This window comes from Tenrec ecaudatus, chromosome 1 (genome assembly GCF_050624435.1).
Source record: "Tenrec ecaudatus isolate mTenEca1 chromosome 1, mTenEca1.hap1, whole genome shotgun sequence".
NCBI classification, from domain to species: domain Eukaryota; kingdom Metazoa; phylum Chordata; class Mammalia; order Afrosoricida; family Tenrecidae; genus Tenrec; species Tenrec ecaudatus.
Genome location: NC_134530.1, coordinates 255,633,927 through 255,653,088, shown reverse-complemented (window position 1 = coordinate 255,653,088; position 19,162 = coordinate 255,633,927). Strand labels below are relative to the sequence as shown.

Here is a 19,162-nt window from a genome sequence, read left to right as displayed (position 1 = left end):
GTGTACATCCATAAACCTAGAACGAGGCAGCTCCCATCAGACCATTCTCATCGAACTCACTGATGTTTACGAAGACTATAGAGCCATAGCGTTTTGCCTCTCTGGGACTTGGTTCTTCATCCCTACACAGATCAGAGCAACCCCCAGAAGCTCACAGAAACGTCCTAGGTTCTCCCAGATCTGATGCTGCTGAGACCTTGCCCAAAAGATCCTCTCCACCTACCCGACCGAAAAAGAGGCCCCGCCTTAAGCAAACAACACATCCAACCTGAAAGACAAGGCCATTTCCATTTTCACTGCGTTTATTTTTACACGCACGCACAGGCAACCTAGTAAATGCTTTTTTTTATGCAATGGAAAATTAAAAATTCCAACAGCCCTTTAATAAAAGCAAACCTCAAGAAAGCAAAGATCGTTTTATTATATTTCTTCATAGATTCCCCCACTCCCAGGCATAAGACAGTGTTTTTTCTGTACATATAATCGATAGTATAATTTGATAATAAATGAATAAAATCTACTTTTCAAAAGAAGATGTATGTTCTAATATAATTGCTTTAAGTCTGGCATTTCAGTGGTTAGAATACTCTGAAGCAGAATTATAGAGCAGAAGAAAGAACTTCTGGTTAATGTTCTGTCATCTTGAAAAGCCCTGAGAGATAATAGCAGTGGTTATTCGGGGCAATTCACTTCAGCCTTGTCTCGAGAAACAGTCAGTGGGAATGATGCCGGAGGAGACATTTAAGCTACTTCACACTAAGGGAGTTTCAAGTGCCTGGTCCTTTGTAACCAGACGTGCTGGTGCAAAAAGCGGGCACACTCTAATCAGAGGTATCTGCCAGGCTCACCAAAAGCCGAAAACAGGCCTGAAGATGTCCTGCCAGGCCCAGTGACGAAGTACCACTCCACAGGAGGTAAAGGTGTGGCTGTAAGAATTACAGGCGGGGAAATCCCCCCAGTTGTTTCTCACTGTCCTAAAGGGTTATGCGGAGTTAAATTGATTTGCAAGCCATGGGCTTGGGGTTTTCAATTCTCAAAAGCACATGAGAAGCTTGATTTCTACCGCATTTTCTTCTAGTAAAAGAGGCCTTGGCTCATTTTCATACAAAAATGAACTACGTAATTTTCCAGTTTGTCTCCAAACAACTTGCTCGTCACCTTGTATTTTTCACTAGAGCAAGGCCTTCTGAATTCTCTATTTTTCTGATGAATTATACCCGAGGAGGAGGAGTTACAATAAAGACCAGACAGCAGGACTGGGCTTTGGCTCTCCCCTAGACTCTGCCCGCCACCTGTAGACCTCACTGCACAGTTTGTCCTCTGCAAAGAGGTTGCCCCAAGAGCCAAGAATGGGTTAAGGTGGGAAATAAACCAGTGAGCCGGTTGCCATGAGGTTGGTTCCAAGACTGCATGTCTTTCGGAGGAGAAAGAAAGTCCATGGGACATTCGTGACTATGATCTTTCAGAAGTAGCTCACCAGGCCTTTCTTCGAAGGTGCCTCAGGGTGGGTTTGAACCACCAACTTGTCAGCAAGTGGTAGAGCACTTAATCAATTGGGCCACCCAGGAAGGTAGGGCAGTCGGAAGTCGGCAGGTGAGGAGGGGGTTGGTATGTGCAACTAGAAAGCTGAGTGTGCAGTTTCAAACCGGGGTATGGGGAAGAACCTGTGTGGAAAGAGGTGTGAGTGTGTGCATACATGCAGCAGTACGCACCAAAACAGCAAAGCCCAGAGCAGAGAATGCATTGTTGAGCCGCAGACAGCGCTGGCTGGCTCAGCCTTTATCTACAAAACACTGAGGAGCCCAACCAAGAGGCCCAAGCAGGCAAGGTGGCTAGCCTTCTGTAGACAAAATATCTAAGTAATCAAGTGTTTTTTGACCCAATGCAGATGTTCTGGTGTCATACAGATACACCTACGAGTCTATATAAGGGGGGGGGGGAGAATGTAGCAGCTGATCATGCAAGCATTTAGGCAACAGCTCCAAAGTCCCGAGATCCCATAATTTCCCAAGAACCCAAATTTCCCAAGATCCCAAAATCCCACAGTTACCTACTACTCCTCCCACTACCCTGTGCCCCACCCACACAACCACATATACTCACGGACACACGCGTGCACTCTCCCCCACCCCCACTCCCTCCAATCAGCCTCACCTGGTCTAATGGGTGAAACTGGAAGGGGAGTTTTCTGTTTCCTTAGCTCTCTTCTATAGGTGTTTAAAAACCTGTTTCCAAGTGGAAGCCGGGATGGGCCACAAGCAGGCCTCACTTCGACTTCTAGATCTGCTAGCTAACTGGAAAATACCATTCAACTTAACCCAGTGGCTCTTTCAGTTGATATCCCTCTGGAAAATTAAAAAATATATATATTTATATATATCTCACCTGTCATTATTTAGCTCCCTTTAAGCTCACTTCCTGTGAAGAGCCCATCAAACAACATCGGGAGACCTAGAAACTGTTTTGAAAGCCAGCCACTAAGCGCTGCTAGCCCAGCACTTAAAAAGGTGAAAGAGGAGAGGATGCTAAGTTGATAGGCTGTGAAGACTGTGCGTCAGGGCTGAAAAAGTCACTCTGAGCAGGGCGACAGAGGGCCAACTCTTCTTTACTAAGCCTCTCATTGCTGGGCAAGAAATCTGGACTTTCCACCTGTTCTCCACCATGTCCCGCCCCTCCAGGTGCACCCGCCCCCTTCTAAAGGTGGGGTGCCTGGTCCTCGGGAGAGCAGGTGCAGCGTGCCTGGGCCCTCTCCTAGTCACAAAGTTCCAGGCGGATTGGGGCTAGACTTTGCATACACATTTGCCTTCAGCTAACCAGCAGAAAACACAGCTTCATGAAGAGAAACGACTGGTCTTCAAAAACGGAGGCTGTGATTTCCGTGGCACTCCAAAGCCAAGAGCCAGTCTCACTGCCCTCGAGTCTGTGCCCACTCAGCACAGCCCCTGGGACAGGGCAGTCCTACCACCGTGGGCTTCCAAGACTGCTCTTTACAGGAGCAGAGAGCCTCGTCAGTCTCCCAAGTAGCAGCTGGTTTCGAACTGGCTACCTTATGGCTAGCAGCCTGACGCATAATCACTGCGCCACCAGTAAGAAAGAAATACACTCCAAAGTCCAAAACACTTTTGAGAAGGGCATAAAGTGGACATAAAAATCTCTCAGTTGTTTTCGTGAAAGGCACTGTGGTCCAGTTAATAGCATTTGATGTTCAGAACGAAGCTGACAATAACCCACTACAATAAGCCCTCGCTATCCTGAAATCTGAAGGCTACCCGGAGCTAGCACAACCACCCCATGCTCGGCCGTTCCGAAGCACAAGACACTGAACAAGGAATTTCCCCGCACACAACAGCGAAGAGGAGGAAACGTTTCTCAGAAAGTCGAGCTTCAGCTCGTCGAGCTTGTGTAGCCACCAAAGAGCGAAAGCAACCGAGGACTCAAATGACTTATGTCATGAAAGTAACGTCCTGTCTACTGCCGCAGCCGGTGCGGGGTCAACATGGTAACTCAAAACAGGCACACAAAAATGCCCTGAAATGGAGCCACTCAGGTGGGCCAGCCTATCCAGCGGCCCTAGAGACAGCACCCTGGAGCACAGGCAATTCACTAAAGAAGCGTCACTAAAACCGTCTGCTTCGTTCAAAACATGCTTCCCTCTTACTGACGTCAAACTGTGCCTCGAGTGACTTCGGCCCCACTGGTCTGGCAATGTTCTTCTCACTTCAGATACTGAAGCTTGGTGGTCCCTCACCCCATCGCTGGGCCAGTCCCTTCTCCATCTGCAGGTCTCAGGATCTTGCCACCTAATGAAAACCAACTCTTCGCCCATGATGTCACCAGAGCACCCACATCTAAGCAGAACACGCATCTTTCCCACCACAGCACGGGGGAGGGGGGGGAAAGGGGGGCCTCACTCGCTACCATCAATTCGGACTCACAGCAACTCTCTCGGGCGGAGTAGAACTGCCCCTGTGGGTCCGGGCCGAGCTGATGCACTAGCCCCTTCCTCACTTCTCCTTCACCGAATGAATCAGAATGCAGTAGTGTTTCACCTGGTCAGACAAAAGCTACACACAACACTTCTGTTCACGGTCTTTGAGGATTCCTCGGGAAGTTTCGATGCCTTGCAAGCTCACTGAACCAAAAACACCACACTCACTGCCATCAAGTCGACAGAGCAGTGGTTCTCAACCTTCCTAATACAGTTCCTCATGATGTGCTGATCCGCGCCCCCAACCATAACATTATTTTCATTGCTACTTCATCACTGTCATTTTGCTACTGTGGTGAATCAGGGGACGCCTGTGAAAGGGTCGTTCGACCCCCAAAGGGGTTACGACCCACAGATTGAGAACCGCTGCTATAGGGCAAGGTAGAACTGCCCCCGTGGGTTTCCAAGACTGTAACTCTCGACAGAAGTAGAACGCCTCATATCTTTCTCCGGTGAGGCAGCGACTGAACACAGAACCCTGTTCAATCCCAGCAAGACACTGCATGCGACATGTCCCCAGCAAACACACCTGGAGAGAACTGTACGTTGCAACTACCTCAGGGGCCTGGATCAGAGTCTTCACGGTTCAGTATGAAGTTAGAAAAACAAAGTGCACACAAAGCATCAGAGGCCTGCTGACGGCCGCATGAGCCCGGGGAAAACCGCAGGCTGAGACTTACCACTCTGGGCTTCTGCTGGTCCACGGTATGCAGGAAGGCAGAGTTGGGGTCCAAGGAGCGCTCAGGGTCACTGGAGATGTCCTCCTCTGAGTCCTCATAGGATGAGAAGCCCGTGGAGGAGGCCGAGGAAGAGGACAGCTTCCTCAGGGGCAGGGTGCCCCGGGGGCTTCCCTGTGTCTCTTCCAATCCCCCTTCCTCCTGTTCGCCCAGGTCCGTGATGATGACAGCCGGGATAGCAGTGGGGCTACAGACCTCCCGCTGGGAAGGTGGGTCCTTCTGACCTGCACACACCTGCTCCGGCATCCCTTGGGCATCTCTGTTCTGCTGCTGGCTCTCCCAAGGGTTCTCGGCCTGTATCCCAGTGCCACACCTCCAAGTTAGACCCATTTCTTCCACGGGCCCCTGACAAGCTCTGGGGGTGCCAGGCTGCACACCCACCCTGACCCTAGAAAGGCCAGGTTCCTTCAGCTCTTTTGTGCCCAAACAGGCCAAAGGCTCCAGCATTCCTTCAGAGGGCTTCCCCACCTCCATATCCTGGGTCCCCAGTGGGGTGAAGTGGCTGCCCCCAAACAAACTGAGCCTCGGGGACTCATCCTCTCCTCTGTGAGAGCTCTGCTGAGGCCCCCCAACCAGCCAGGTGCCACTTGGGGTCTCCTTGGGACCTAGGTTTCCAGTCTGCCTTGGCCACCTCCAGACCTCAGAGGGCTCCAAGCTTGGTGAGTTCACGGTCATCTCCTCCAGCCTGTCAAGGGCTTCAGGCACCCTGGAGCCCAGCATGCCACAAGAAAGATTTCCTTTCCCCACTTTCTCAGGGGGCTGCCCACCTCTGGGCGAGCTGCTATCCACGGCTGGGTTTCTCTCGCTGCCCAGAGAAGGCAGCTGCTTTTGCACCATAGTCTCTTGGGAATGCGCACCCCCAAGCTCCATGAAGGTAGGAGTTTGTGAACAGTGTGGCCCAATGGAAGTGGCTCCCGTTGTCACTTCTGTGGTGGTCACAAAGTTCGCTCGGTCCAGGCCCAAGGAGGGAGCCTGGTAGCTCATTTGAGAGGCCCTCAGGTCAATTTCCATAGTTTTGGCTGAGCTACAGGGGGGGCTGCCAGAGGACCTTTTCTCCATTCTCACTGATGTGGCTGGACCCTGAGCCCCTGAGCCTGTCGGTGTGGCCCGAGTGGGGACAGGTACCACCATACCCTCCTTGTCCTTCGTGGGGCACAGACTGAGAGCCCCTCCTCTCCTCTGCGAGTTGGTCTCTGAAGTCTCTGAATATTGTTCCCCCCAGGACTTGGTCCTCCGGTCCTCACTATGGCTGCACTGAGCCAGGACCCTTCCAGGGGGCTGGCTGCTGCTGCGGAAGGGGCACGGGGAGGGTGAGCGAGTCCTGCCCAACCGCGGGCTGCGGGGCGCTTGAATGGCGGAGCTCTGCGCCTGGATGTGCGCCTCGAACATGCCCACTTTCTGGTTCACCTGCACGTTCTGCAACTCGCGCTGCAGGATCCGCAGCTTCCCCTTGGCCTCCTCCGGCCCAGGTGAGAAGACAGGACTGGCAGCCACCACCTGCTGCCCGTCCCCTCTTAGGCGACCCGCCCAACTCGGACTGCCCACGCTGCTGCTGCTGCTACTGCTCAGCCGGCGCCGGCTGTTCAGCCAGCCCCCGGGGCTCCCAGGCTCCTCCAGAGACGGCGACTCCGCTGGAGGGAAGAGGAAAGAGGAGCCTGTCCCAGGGCTGAAAACGCTGCCGGGGCTCAGCAAGGTCCGTCCCCGGGACCCAGGCGTCTCGGGGCCGCTGGAGCCCGGGCCTGGGCCGCCGCTCTTGACCTCGTTGGTGCTATTCATGATCACTAGGCTATTGAGCGCATAGCAGTACACAGCCATAGTACTGGGTCCGCCGCGCTGCCCGCCGCGGGCGCCTCTTCTTCTCCGGGCTCCGGGATCAGCCCCAGAGGCCTGGTGGCCGCGGCTCCTCGCGCGGGGGCGGGGGCATGGCCTGGACAGCGGGCTCGGGGCACGATCGCGGGCTCAGCCCCAGCCCAGAGCTCCATAAACAGTCGCGCGCCGCGCCGCTCCCTGTGGAGACACAAGTAGAAAAGTCCAGGCTCCGAAAGATGGGGGGTGGGGAGCAGCTAGGATTAAGTGCAAGTGGGCATTCGCCTACAGGGACCCTGTGGCTGGCCACGCGAGGGCTCACGCCCGCGGTACCCGGTGCGGTGTGGGTGGGCGTTTGCCGGTGTGCTCCCACTGTCTAGCGTGTGTGACACGTTTCCTTCACCTGCGCGAGGCTCGGGCTCGCCTCGGGACCCACGAGCACCACTGGGGGAGGATGCCGAGCGACTTGGTCCCTCCGAGTGGGACGCGGCTTCTTGGGCCACCCCACCCGCAGTCCGGGTCCCCACCCCCACCCCGCCCTGGACCCACACTGGTCATCTCCGGCAAGGCCCTCTGGCAGCCCCTACTCCTTTCTCGGGGTCCCCCCACCCCACAACAAACCACCCTTTCGGGGCATCAGGAACTAAGTCAGAGGGAACCTGCGCGGGACCTGGCGTCCCGGAGCTCCTGCGTGCGCCTGGGTCGGGGAGTGGAAAGTGGGGGTGCCTGCGTGCCCCGGGCGTACGTTCCTGACCCTGACCCCCTGGGCTGGGTGCCTCGGCCTAAGGAGGTCGGTGCCCGCAGCAGGAGGGGGCGGGGGGGCGCAAATCAGGGATTCGCGGGCCCCACTCTGCCAGCCTTCCCCTAAACAAGTGTTGTGAGTCTCGGCGCGCGCCTGCGCGTGCCCGGGGAGGCCTTCCCTGTACCGGAACCAGTAACGGTCGCCCCCTGAAGCAGCCCACCGGCGCCGGGGATGGAGGCGGGGGAGGGTGCGCGCGCGCTCCAACCCCCGGTGCGGGTGGGTGTGCGCGCGCACGAGCCTGCCCTCCGCGCGCCCGGCGCGTGAGCACGGCCCGCGCCCACTCGCAGCAAGCCCGGCGCGCGTGCGGCTGCAGCCCCGGGGTGCGCGGCGCCCTGGACCCCGCGGCCCGCGCTCTGAGCGCCCGCGGGCGGCGCAGCCGGTGCACGGCGCCCCCGCATCCCAGGCGGAGTCGGCCTGCGGGCCGGCGGCCGCGGAGCCGCCCGAGCCCGGGAAGCCTGCAGCGGGGCGCCGAGGCGGTCAGCCCGGAAGGCGGGTGCGAGAAACTCTGAAAAGGCGCCGCTCCCTCCTTCGCAACCCCCCCCATCTCCGCCCCCTGCCCCCCAAATTAAAGCCCCTTTCTCGTCTTCCCAGCCCACCTCTGGGTGCTCGGTCGGAACCCGGAACGGCCAGCCCGGAGCAGTGAAGGAGAGCCCCGAAAAAGCCGCCCAACTTACCTGCCGTGTCCGAGATCCCGGGTCCGGTGCAGACTCGCTCACCCCAGGGGCGCACGACTTTGCTGGGGCGAGTGGCTCTGGGAGTAAAAATGCTCCAGAAATGATCTCCCCGCCAAGCTATGACCCAAACAAACAAGCCAAAAAGTGCGAGTGCGAAAGAGGCGCCACGCTCCTGTGCGAAGGGGCCGGCGGTGGCGACGCCTAGCCGGCCTGCACACCCTCCTCGGCCGCCCGCGGGGCCACTCGCTGTCAGCGTCTGCTCCGGCCACTTCAGTGTTTGTTCAATGTGCGACTCAAAAAAAAAAAAAAAAGAGGGGGAGCCTCGGGTGGAGGAGGGAGAAAGGCGGGGTGGGGGGGGGGCGGAGAGGCAAGCAGGAAGGAAGTTGTGAGCTTGTCTGGGGTTAAACTCAGCGGAACAAGTTTTTCTTTTCTTTTTTTTTTTTTCTATTGCTTGGCAGAACCCGGAGGGAAACACTTTAAAAAAAAAAGTTTCCATTGTTAGCTAACACACACACACACCAAAAAAGACTTTTAACTTCTGCGGGTTCAAGATATACGATCCGTTTTCCACCCCTCGTTCGAGTCTTGCTTCTCTGTTTGAAAGATGTTTTTAATAAAGTTTGGAGTTTGCGTTTTAAACAGCCAATCGAGACTTATCTTTTTAGCATGTAAGCTGGGTGAAAATACTGTATCAAGATGGGTTTGGTGCTCTTAAATACAAACATGCTAAAGCAACGAAGGTACATCCGGGTACCCCTGCAAAGCTGCAAATGTGAGGTGCCTCCACAAAGTATTTCGGAAGAGTGGTTGGGCTTTGAGTTGTAGATGATTTTGCAGTGTAATCGCTAGGTGTACAAACACGTATTGACATGCAGCATATTTATAACCAATACCCCCAGCAAAAGGGACTTTCTTTTGCACCTCCCGCTGAAAAATATTTTAAGAAAAGGCATAGTACTGGAGCGAAGGCAGTGTGAGCTATGTGTGAAACCTGGATACTCCATCTCCTGTCCACTGAGTCATTTCAGGCGGCTTCCTTCCCCACCATCAGCAAAAAAGAGGGACTGGTCATCACCCAGCGTGACACAGCAGGAGATCCTGCACCATTTAAGCTACCAGTGTGGTTTTGTATAATTCCCTAAATCTTAAACTACAGCGATTATTGAGAAGAGGGAAAATACACCCTCAGGGTTGAGGAGATTTCAAAATCTAAAACCTAAAATGGTCCTTATGACCAGGCCAAGTCAGCTAAAATTCAGGCGGAAATTTTGACTTGCATATCTCTGGCTTGTTTATGTAACAATATTGTTAAAGGTGTCCAAAGCAACTCCTTGCTCCATTAGGAAAAGAGTCATTAAATCTGAAACCACGAGATCTTCTCACCAAAAATTCCTGGGAATCAGACTCTGTTTCGTTTCTATTTTTAAAACTGTATGCCGTGGAAGAACTGAGATGAATTCCCCACTCCAGATCCAATTGAATAAATAAAACCAGGCCGGCTAGTGGTCAGGTATTTTGAGGCATTCCTAAAGCAGAGAAGCCCGCCTTGCCCTTAGTCATTCAGTTGCTGATGGGGCCTTGCCCTTAGTCATTCAGTTGCTGATGGGGCCAATGGTAAAGCTGAACAGCTGTGAATTCGAGCCTACTCAGAAGCACCTGGGAAGACAGTTCTGACCATCTGCTTCCAATGAGGTCACAGCTTCAAAAATCCTAAGGAGCCATTCTACTCTGCTCATCTGCGTCACCATGAGTCGGAATGAACTTGACAGCCTTCAACAACAGGAGTGGCAAGAAAGGTGAGCTGCCAGTTCCTAGCATTTGTTTATTATTAGGAAATACTGTTCCGGGAGATGCCAGCATCTATTTCCAATGGCATGGCAGCAGCAAGCAGAGGAGTTAGCAATGTATCCTTGGAGCACAACTACTTCCTGGTCCTGTGGAAAGCCCACTGTCACTGTCTCATGAGACATCCTCAACCTTTCCCGAAGATCCAGAGACTGAGACTTCCTAGATCTGCAGGCCCTCTTGAGAATCCCCCATCAGGAGGCTTGTAGAAGGGATTTTGGCCTTGGGCTGGAAGTAGGACTAGATGATAATTTTTACCAATCTAAAGTTATAGCAGTACCACAAACCAGCAGGAAATTTGGTGTCAACTTGGGTCTTGAGAGGATTAAGAATGAAGGGGTGGAGTCTATTCTGTAAATCAGGTCATAGTCAATGAGGCCTCTGTGTGGGCATGGCCTTCTTCTCCTGAAGGTTCTGGGAACTCCTGTATTTTTCCTAATTTGAGGCGGGAAACACTTTCTCTCTCTGCTCACTCCCTGAGAGACGCTCAACTGACAAGACACATGGCATTATGCAGATAGACCAGGTGCCCTGGGAACTGGAGGAGCCATGTGGAGACCCCTGCCAGTGCTGAGGTGCTTCTACCGCCACTGGATCCACAGGACTTCGCATCCACTGGCCTGTGATCTTCCTGTATTCGGTGTCTGTCATTGCATGTGTTTTATGAGCCTGAAGAGGACTTTATAGGTTGGTATCGAACATATGGTCTAATATGGGACTTATGGACTTGATCTGGACTGGGCTGGATGTTTTCTCATTATTTAACTGCTCTTGAATATAAAGCTTTTTCTTATGCACACATAAGTGTCTCTTGGTTTGTTTTCCTAGTCATCCCAGACTAACACAGAAGGGATTTCGGCCTTGGGCTGAAAGTAGGACTAGATGATAATTTTTACCAATCTAAAATTATAGGAGTGCCAAAAAAACAGCAGGAGTTAGCAAAAAAAGTGGGACAAAACTCACACCTGGCAGCTGTCATGGTCTGCTTGCCTCCAGAAGCAGAATCCAGTTGGTGTCTAGGGTCTTAAATGAATTTTTTTTAATTACAAAATACTTTTTATTTGCCATAGGAACCTTGATGATGTAACAGATTAACCCTTGGACTACCAACTTAAAGGCCAACTGCTCCAACCCGCCAGTAACTCAACGGGAGAAAGATGAGGCTTCTGGAAATACTGACAGCTGTGAAAATTCTATGGGGCAGTCCTACTCTCGCTTAGAGGGTCTTTATGATTTGGAATCAACACAATCACAGCGTGTTTGAGGCTTGGATTTTTGGTGGTGGTGGTGACAGTGTTATTTACCAAGTAGAGCTTTAAGTACATTATTAACATTCATGCATTTTTATCTTCATAACAAACCTTTAAGAAATCAGGTGCCATCGAGCTGATACCGTCTCATAGCAACCCTTTAGGACAGGGTAGAACTGTCCCCGTGGGTTTGCAAGACTTGCACACTTTAAAGGAGTAGAAAGCCTGATCTCCCTCCCTCTGAGCAGCTGGTGGTTTCAAATTGCTGACCTTGCAGTTAGCAGCCCAACCACTATACAAGCAAGGCGCCTTACTTTAGAGATGAAGAAACACAAGCACCGGGATGTGAGCAGTTTGTAACAAACAGACAAACAAATCCTACTGCTGGAAAGTGCAGTCTGAGTCCAGAATTCATGTTTCTCACTATAATTCTATGCCACAGTTATAAAACTAAGACTCAACTTCATAAAGGACATTTATGAAAAATCTGCAACATCATACTTAATGGTGAAAGAATGACTATTTTCCCCCTAAGACCGGCAACAATTTTGACTGTTCTCACCACTTCTGTTCAGCTGCTCTGTTTTATTTTATTGGAAGCTCCAGCCTGTGCAGTCAGGTTAAGAAAGGCATTCACACTCAGATTGGGAAGGAAGGAGCTCAGCTTCGTTTGCACAAACAAACTACAAAACTGCCGTTTATGTAGAAAAATATATGAAGTCTTTGAAAAAAATCTTCCAAAACCAGTACATGAATTTAGTAGGATTTAAGATCAATATAGCAAAAACAATTGCATTCATATAAACTAGCACTAGCAGAAATCAAAATTAAAGTCATTGCCATTTATAATAACAAAAAATTTACTTGGGAATTAACCTGACAAAAGATGTCTCTTTTAAGTGAAAGCAATTTTTTAAACTATTAAGAAACCTTAGATGGCTTAAATAAATAGAGGAATATTCCATGCTTAGCACATTTGATATGCTAAGATGCCAATTTTCCCCAAATTGACCTATGAATGTGATGGTGATTACCATGGTAATCTCACGAATTTTGGGGGGGGGGGTAGAAATTGACAAGTCAATTCTAAACTTCACGAGGAAATGTAGAGGACCTAAAACAGCCCAAATAACATTGAAAAAGAATGGAGTAAAATAACTGATTTTGAGGTTCATTGTACAAATTATGAAGCTACAATAATCAAAACAATGTGGTATTGGCATAAATTTAGGCAAATAGATCCATAGGACCGAGTAAAGAATGCAGAAATAAACCTACACAAATGAAGGGGCTTCAACAATTTTGTGAAGGAATGGAATTAAAAGATAATAGAATTTTCCCACACTTTTTTACCAAGTCCTCTTGTATATGGACAATGGATTTTTTTACGCGGGTGCAAAATAATAGAGAAAGGATAGCCTTTTGACAAATGGTACCGGAACAATTGGCTATCTATATGCAAAAAAAAGATTTAAAAAAACAGTACCTTATCTCAAATATAAAAATTAATCCAAACATTTCTCATAGAACTAAATATAAAGCCTGAAATTATAATTTTATATGGCAATATACACCATCTTTAGAATCTTAGATTAGGCAAAAATTTCTTATCTCAAGCATCAAAAGCATGACCCACAAAATAAAAGTTTTGTAAATGGCAAATCAAACTGCATCAATTTTTTTTTTCAAACTGCATCAATTTTTAAAATTTTTCTAGTCCTTCTAAAGACACTTAGGAGAATGGAAAGATAAACTACTAGCTGAGAGAAAATATTTGCAAAGCTACCTATTCTTAGCAAAGAATTTTCTATGCAGAATAGAGAAATCATCAGTTTCTGTGAAATCAATTTCAACCCACAGTCACGTAGTAAAGGACCCCGTGGGTCAGAATAGATATCAATGGTTATCTTTCCAAAGTATATTGCCAGGCCTTTTTTCCAACGCACTTCTGGGTGGGCACAAACTTCTCACCTTTCCATTAGCACCAAGTGTGTTGACTGTTCGTACTGCCCAAGGATTCTTCCACTTCCTATATGACTTTGTTAATCATTTGCTGCACTGTAGAATGCAAGTAGTCTTAGACTTCCTCTTTCTTGGTTCACTACTTGATAGTGAACTCTTCAAAAGAAGGATCTTGACTTTCTATTTGTCATCGTAGCCCTAGATTTTATCTTCATATCTTATGAGGTTTTCTTTACTAATTTTTACTAATTTTAAGAGATATCGTTGAAATCGCTATGCAAAAGGACTAAGGAACAGCACTGCCTAGAACGCTGCTGTGCCCTCTTCCCACCAGGTAACAACTAATTCCAACTGTCCAGCAAGGGGAGGACTGAGGATTGAGATCTACACCAACTTTCATCTTAGCCCACGCAACTTGTTTTGGACGTGAGCCAGGGACCGACTGACCTTGGATGCATTTGCCTCTGCAGGTCATAGGTTAGACTTCTGGGTGCAGAGGCAAGTGAATCGAAGGTCACTCAGGGGAAATGGCAGGCTGCTGATGACTCCCAGGATCAGCTGGCAATGTGGCAGACTCCTGGCTCAAGTCCACAGACCCAGAGGTCAAATAACACGCCAAATAGATCCAGACCCAGCCAAAAAGGATGCAAGTCTTTCCACAGCATCCACCTGGAGTAGAAGCAGGCCACATCCCCAAGGAAACTTCCTTTCAATTGACTGGATGTTCAAAGCATGATGTCAGTTATAAAACATTAGATCTCAGCATGGGAGATGACTGCATCCTAACTGCCAAACTAGTCTCCAGCCTAAGGGGCAAGCCAAGGGTGCATCTAGGACAGCTCTGTAGGAAAGGGAAGCATAATTTAGAGCTCTCTGCGGTTCTTCTAGACTCGTCCACGGCTGACCTTCAGCAAGTAACTGAAACTTCTGAGCCTCCGTTTTGAGATCTGTAAAATGGCAAACATAATTATAAGACTCATTTCCAGTGTTCTTAGGAAGATCTTTAAATAAGCACAACAGGAGATGAGAATTCTTTTAAAATGGCCTCTCAACCCCTTGGACCACTCATACCCAAAAGATCTGAGACGTAGTGTAGCTAACACAAAATCTGCCTGCACATAGTTGTTTCTAGAATGAGCTTCTCCAGCACCCAGAACCCCCCCCCCTTCCTATACGGATGCCTCTCTGATCTCTAGATGGTGAGGAATTTGTGATCCCTCTGAGCAGCTTCTATCAGCTCCCTTTATATCTATCTTCAGAAACTCTAGAATCAAATGACAGCTAGGCAGCAATGCCTACATTTAGGCCCATGAATCGTTTGGGAGGTGCCAGTTGCCACCATCCAAAAGAGTCTGCTTCTCCTGCTCCCTAAATGGAAATGCTCTATACCAAAGGACCACTCTGAACACACAGCCAAGCATCCCAGAGAAGACAGGATTCCCAAAGACAGCTTCTCCACAAACTGTCCAGTGACCTGGCATGACAATACAAGACAGACAATTAGAATCTTCCTCTGTGAACTGAGCAGCAAGATCTTGAGGTAAACTTGGGGCCCAGGAGACATGTGCCAGAATTAGAAAGGAGCAGGGATCAGGAATGAGTCAGGGATGATGTGTGGGTGAGTAGAGAAGGGAGTAGAGAACAGATGTGTCAAGACAAGAAAAGCTGCCTGGGTGACACAAGCCAGAGAAGGAAAGGCAGGAAATTGCTTCACCTAATAGTGGCTTCCCAGATCCTATTCTCATGGAGTCTGCCAGGGTTCTGGGTCTGCCCTTAGCTCACAATAGACTTGCACTCCCTCAGGCCAGCTGAAGGCAGCTCTGTTTCTTGCACCAATAACAAATGCCCATCGTCAAGAGTGATCGCACATCCAACTGAACATGTCCAACTCTACCGCAACAAGTTTCCTTAACTGGAGAAATCGATCATTTAACAGGAGGCTGCAAATAATGGTCTTTCCATGAGCTACGTGAAGCCCCCTTGTATTAAGTGATCTTTGCTTACCCAATGTCCACCCGATATTTCATCAAAGGCTATATCTGATATCCCAGGAGGATGGACCAGAAAGGCTAGCCACTGGATTGTCAGTTACTGGTTGGTTGCTGAAGTGTCCTGCACCCTGGCTGCTGCCCTCCCCCGCCCCCCGAATAACTATGGGTGTGTGTTTGGCTCTTTGGTTTCCAAATTAACTTGGGCTAGGGTGCTAACTCATGGCAAGGAGACCCAGGAGAGGCTAAGAAACTAGAACACAAAGTAGTTCATTTGGAAGGATAGTCCTCTTCACTGGAAACACTATTTTGTGTTTCCACAGAAAACTCGATTGGTGTCTTATTCGTCTCCCCTTTCCACACTGGCACAATCCAGGATTGAGATGTAGAACCAGTCGTCTTGTATGGTGCTAGAGACACACAGGCAATTTTTTCCCACTCCAACTCTCTCCTTCTCCAGGGACCCATACTTTTCTTTGTCAATTATTAAGGTCCCAGGTAACAGAGGAATTACTGAAACCAGAATGAAGGCTGAACATGGTAGTGGGACAGGAGGAAAGCATAAGGAAATAGAGGAAAGGAGTAGGAGGCAAAGGTCATACCTAGAAGCCTAAATACAGATTTGTACATATGTAAATATATTTATGATTATGGGGGAAATAGACCTATGTGCATATATTTATAGATTTAGTAGTAGGGTAGCAGGTGGACATTGGGCTGCCTCATGTGCATTCCCTTAATACAAGAGCACCTTGCTCAGCTAAACGGCCATTTCATGATACCCACCTTTCCAACATGATCGCTGAAGACAGACGTGTGCGTAAGCAAACGTGGTGAAGAAAGCTGATGGTGCCCGGCTATCAAAAGAGATAGTGTCTGGGCTCTTAAAGGCTTGAAGACAAACAAGCGGCCATCCAGCTCGGAAGCAACAAAACCCACAGAGAAGAAACACAGAAGCCTGTGTAAAAATGAGGTGTTGAAGAGATCAGGTAGCAGACACCAAAGAACGAAAACTATCATTGTGGTATCACCTTCCCCACATAAATGGTGAAGACGAATGTGTGCATAAGTAAGTGTGGTGAAGAAAGCTGATGGTGCCTGGCTATCGAGAGATATAGCATCTGGGGACTTAAAGGCTTGAAAGTAAACAAGCGGCTGTCTAGCCCAGAAGCAACAAAACCCACAAGGAAGCAGCACACCAACATGTGTGATCATGAAGGGCCGAGGGGACCAGGTTCCAAGCACCAAAGGCAGGGAGTGGGGGTGGAAATCATATCATCGTGAATGAGGGGTGCACGTGATGGGGATCCAATGCCCACCTGTAGACAACTGGACATCCCTTGCAGAGGGGTAGTGGGGAGGAGATGAGTCACTCAGGGTTCAGGTGTAGCAACCATGAAACTAACAACCTTCCTCTAGTTCTTAAACGCTTCATCCCCCCAAACTATCATGATCCCAATTCTACCTTGCAAACCTGGTTAGGCCACAGGATGCACAGCAGTACAGATGGGAACTGGAAAGACAGAGAATCTAGGACAGAAGGACCCGTCAGGACCAGCAGTGAGAGTGGCGATACCAGGAGGGAAGGGGGGTTAGAAGGGGGGAACTGATCACAAGGATCTACATGTAACCTCCTCTCTGGGGGATGGGCAACAGAAAGGTGGGTGAAGGGAGACGCCGGCAGTGTAAGATAAGATAAAAATAATAATTTATAAATTATTAAGGGTTCATGAGGGAAGAGGGAGTGGGGAGGGAGGGGGAGGGTATAAAGGAAAATGAGGAGCTGATTCCAGGAACCCAAGCGGGAAGTGAACTTTGAGAATGATGAGGGTAACGAATGTATAAGGGTGCTTTACACAATTGATGTATGTGTGGATTGTGATAAGAGTTGTATGAGCCCCAATAAAATGATTTTTTTTAAAACACAAACATGGGTTTGGTTTGTGTTTTCTGGTCCTGTGCTGTCTTTTCTCTCTTGCATAATATTAAAGTGCTTGACTTGACATTCAATTCTTTGTGTAATTTGACCCCACCTACATCTTCATTCGATCACTCACCTCTCACCTTCGGGCGCCTTTTCTCTCGCCACGTTGCCTTCTCTGTGTTTGCTGTTCTCGCACATCTCGGTGTTTGCTCACTCTTTTTTCTTAAACTTCTTTCTCCAGTCACCACCATTCCAACACTGCATTGATCCCTCAATAGCTTTCTCATGGAAAGTGTCTCTGACGGATGCACACTGTCCCTTCCTCTTTCTGCAGCCTCCAGAAGGCTGGGTCAGTAGTATCTGTTCAACGCATTTTTATCTGCCTTGCACTTCTAGGAAGCTCTGCATAGTCTTTCCCCATGAAGTTCCACAAGGAGAAGCCAGCTATGACATTTCTATGTATATATCCATCCTCCTCAGCTGCTCAATAGCTTCCCTTTCCCTCTAAAAAGTTATTCATGATTGATTAAGTCTCTACTATAAAATAGTTTTTGAAAATGCTTGTAGGTTTTCGGTGGCTTCGTCCTCTGAAGTGCCCCGCCAAGTCCTTCTTCAGGGTCTCTTCTTAGTCTGGACACGCCTCTGAAACCTGTCCACTTTGGGTGACCCTGCTTGCTGGTATTTGAAATACCAGTGGCAGCTTTCAGCATCACAGAACACACAAGCCACCTCAGTACGACAAACTGACAGACAGTGGTTTTTCAAAAAGCTGAAGAAGCATTGGAAACACTCGGGCCAGGAAATCTGGAAAATAACTACTTGGCGAACTGACTAGAAGATATTCTTCTTTGTTGCCATTCCAAAGAAAAGTGACTCCACAGAATGCTCAAACTATAGAACAATATCTTTGATATCGCACACCAATAAAATTTTGCTTAAGATCATCCAACAAGGGTTGCAGCAACGTATTGACAAGGAGCTGCCAGAAGCACAGACCGGATTCAGAAGAGGACTTAGAACAAGGGATATCATTGTTGATGACAAATGGCTCTTGGCTCAAAGCAGAGAAGACCAAAAAGATGTTTATTTGTGCAAAGGCATTTGACTGTGTGGACCATAATAAACTGTGGACAACCTTGAGAAGAATGGGAATTCCAGAACACTTCATTGTGCTCATCCGGGATTGGAACATGTATCAAGATGCAGTTGTGCAAACAGAACAAGAGAATACTGTATGGTTTAAAATGAGGAAAGGTGTGTGTCAGAGATGTATCCTCTCGTCATATTTGTTCAGTCTATATGCTGAGCAAATAATCAGAAAAAAATGAATTATTTGAAGAAGAGTGCAGCATCAGGATTGGAGGAAGGCTTATTAACAACCTGTATTATGTAGATGACACAACCTCGCTTCCTGTAAGGTAGGAGGACTTGAAGCACTTGCTGATGAAGATCAAGGATCGCAGCCTTCAGTACGGATTACAACTCAATGTAAAGGAGGCCAAAACCCTCACAATCGGAACAATATTGTAAATAAGTAACACCATGATAAATGGAGAAAAGGTTGAAGTCGTTGAGGATTTGTCTGCCTTGGATCCACAATTAATGTTCGTGGAAGCAGCAGTCAAGAGACCAAAAGATGTACTGCATTAGGTAAATCTACTGCACAAGACCTCTTCAGAGTAGTGGAGAGCAAGGGTGTTGCTTTGAGGACTAAGGTGGGCCAGGAAGTTGGACATCGAATAAAGAAGACAGTAGAAGAATAGTTGCATTTGAATTGTGATGCTAGAGATGTAGTAAGCACCAGGGACTGCTGACAGGACAAATAGATGTGTCTTGGAAGAAGTAAGGCCAGAGCACTCCACAGAGGCAAGGATGACAAGACTTCATCTTACACACTTTGGACATGTGATCAGGATAGACCAGTCCCTGAAGAAGAACATCATGCTTGGTAAAGTGGAGGAGCAGAGAAAAAGAGGAAGGCCTTTGATGAGATGGGTAGACACAGTGACTGCATCAGGGGGCTCAGGCACAGGAGCAACGGTGAGTCTGGAACAGGACTATATAGTGTTAGGTGTAGTGTTTTGTTCTGTTGTGGGTTGCTGTGGGTCAGAGCCAATTCAATGGCACCGAACAATAACAACAACATAAAGATATATAGGTTTAGGATTCAGCCTTATTTACTAAAA

At 48.9% G+C, this 19,162-nt stretch overlaps 1 protein-coding gene across 1 annotated transcript in view; it reads right to left on the bottom strand.

Annotated features, from left to right (window-relative positions):
- The window catches only part of ITPKB (inositol-trisphosphate 3-kinase B), a 107,501-nt gene extending 99,161 nt beyond the window's left edge, over positions 1-8,340 (bottom strand). Inside the window, exons 1-2 of the mRNA XM_075531538.1 lie at positions 8,008-8,340; positions 4,669-6,732 (exon numbers count right to left, since the gene is read on the bottom strand). Of these exons, the coding sequence (XP_075387653.1) occupies positions 4,669-6,540 (1,872 nt within the window). The 5' untranslated portion in view covers positions 6,541-6,732; positions 8,008-8,340. The remainder of the gene's footprint in view (positions 1-4,668; positions 6,733-8,007) is intronic.
- Positions 8,341-19,162: the final 10,822 nt, after the last annotated feature.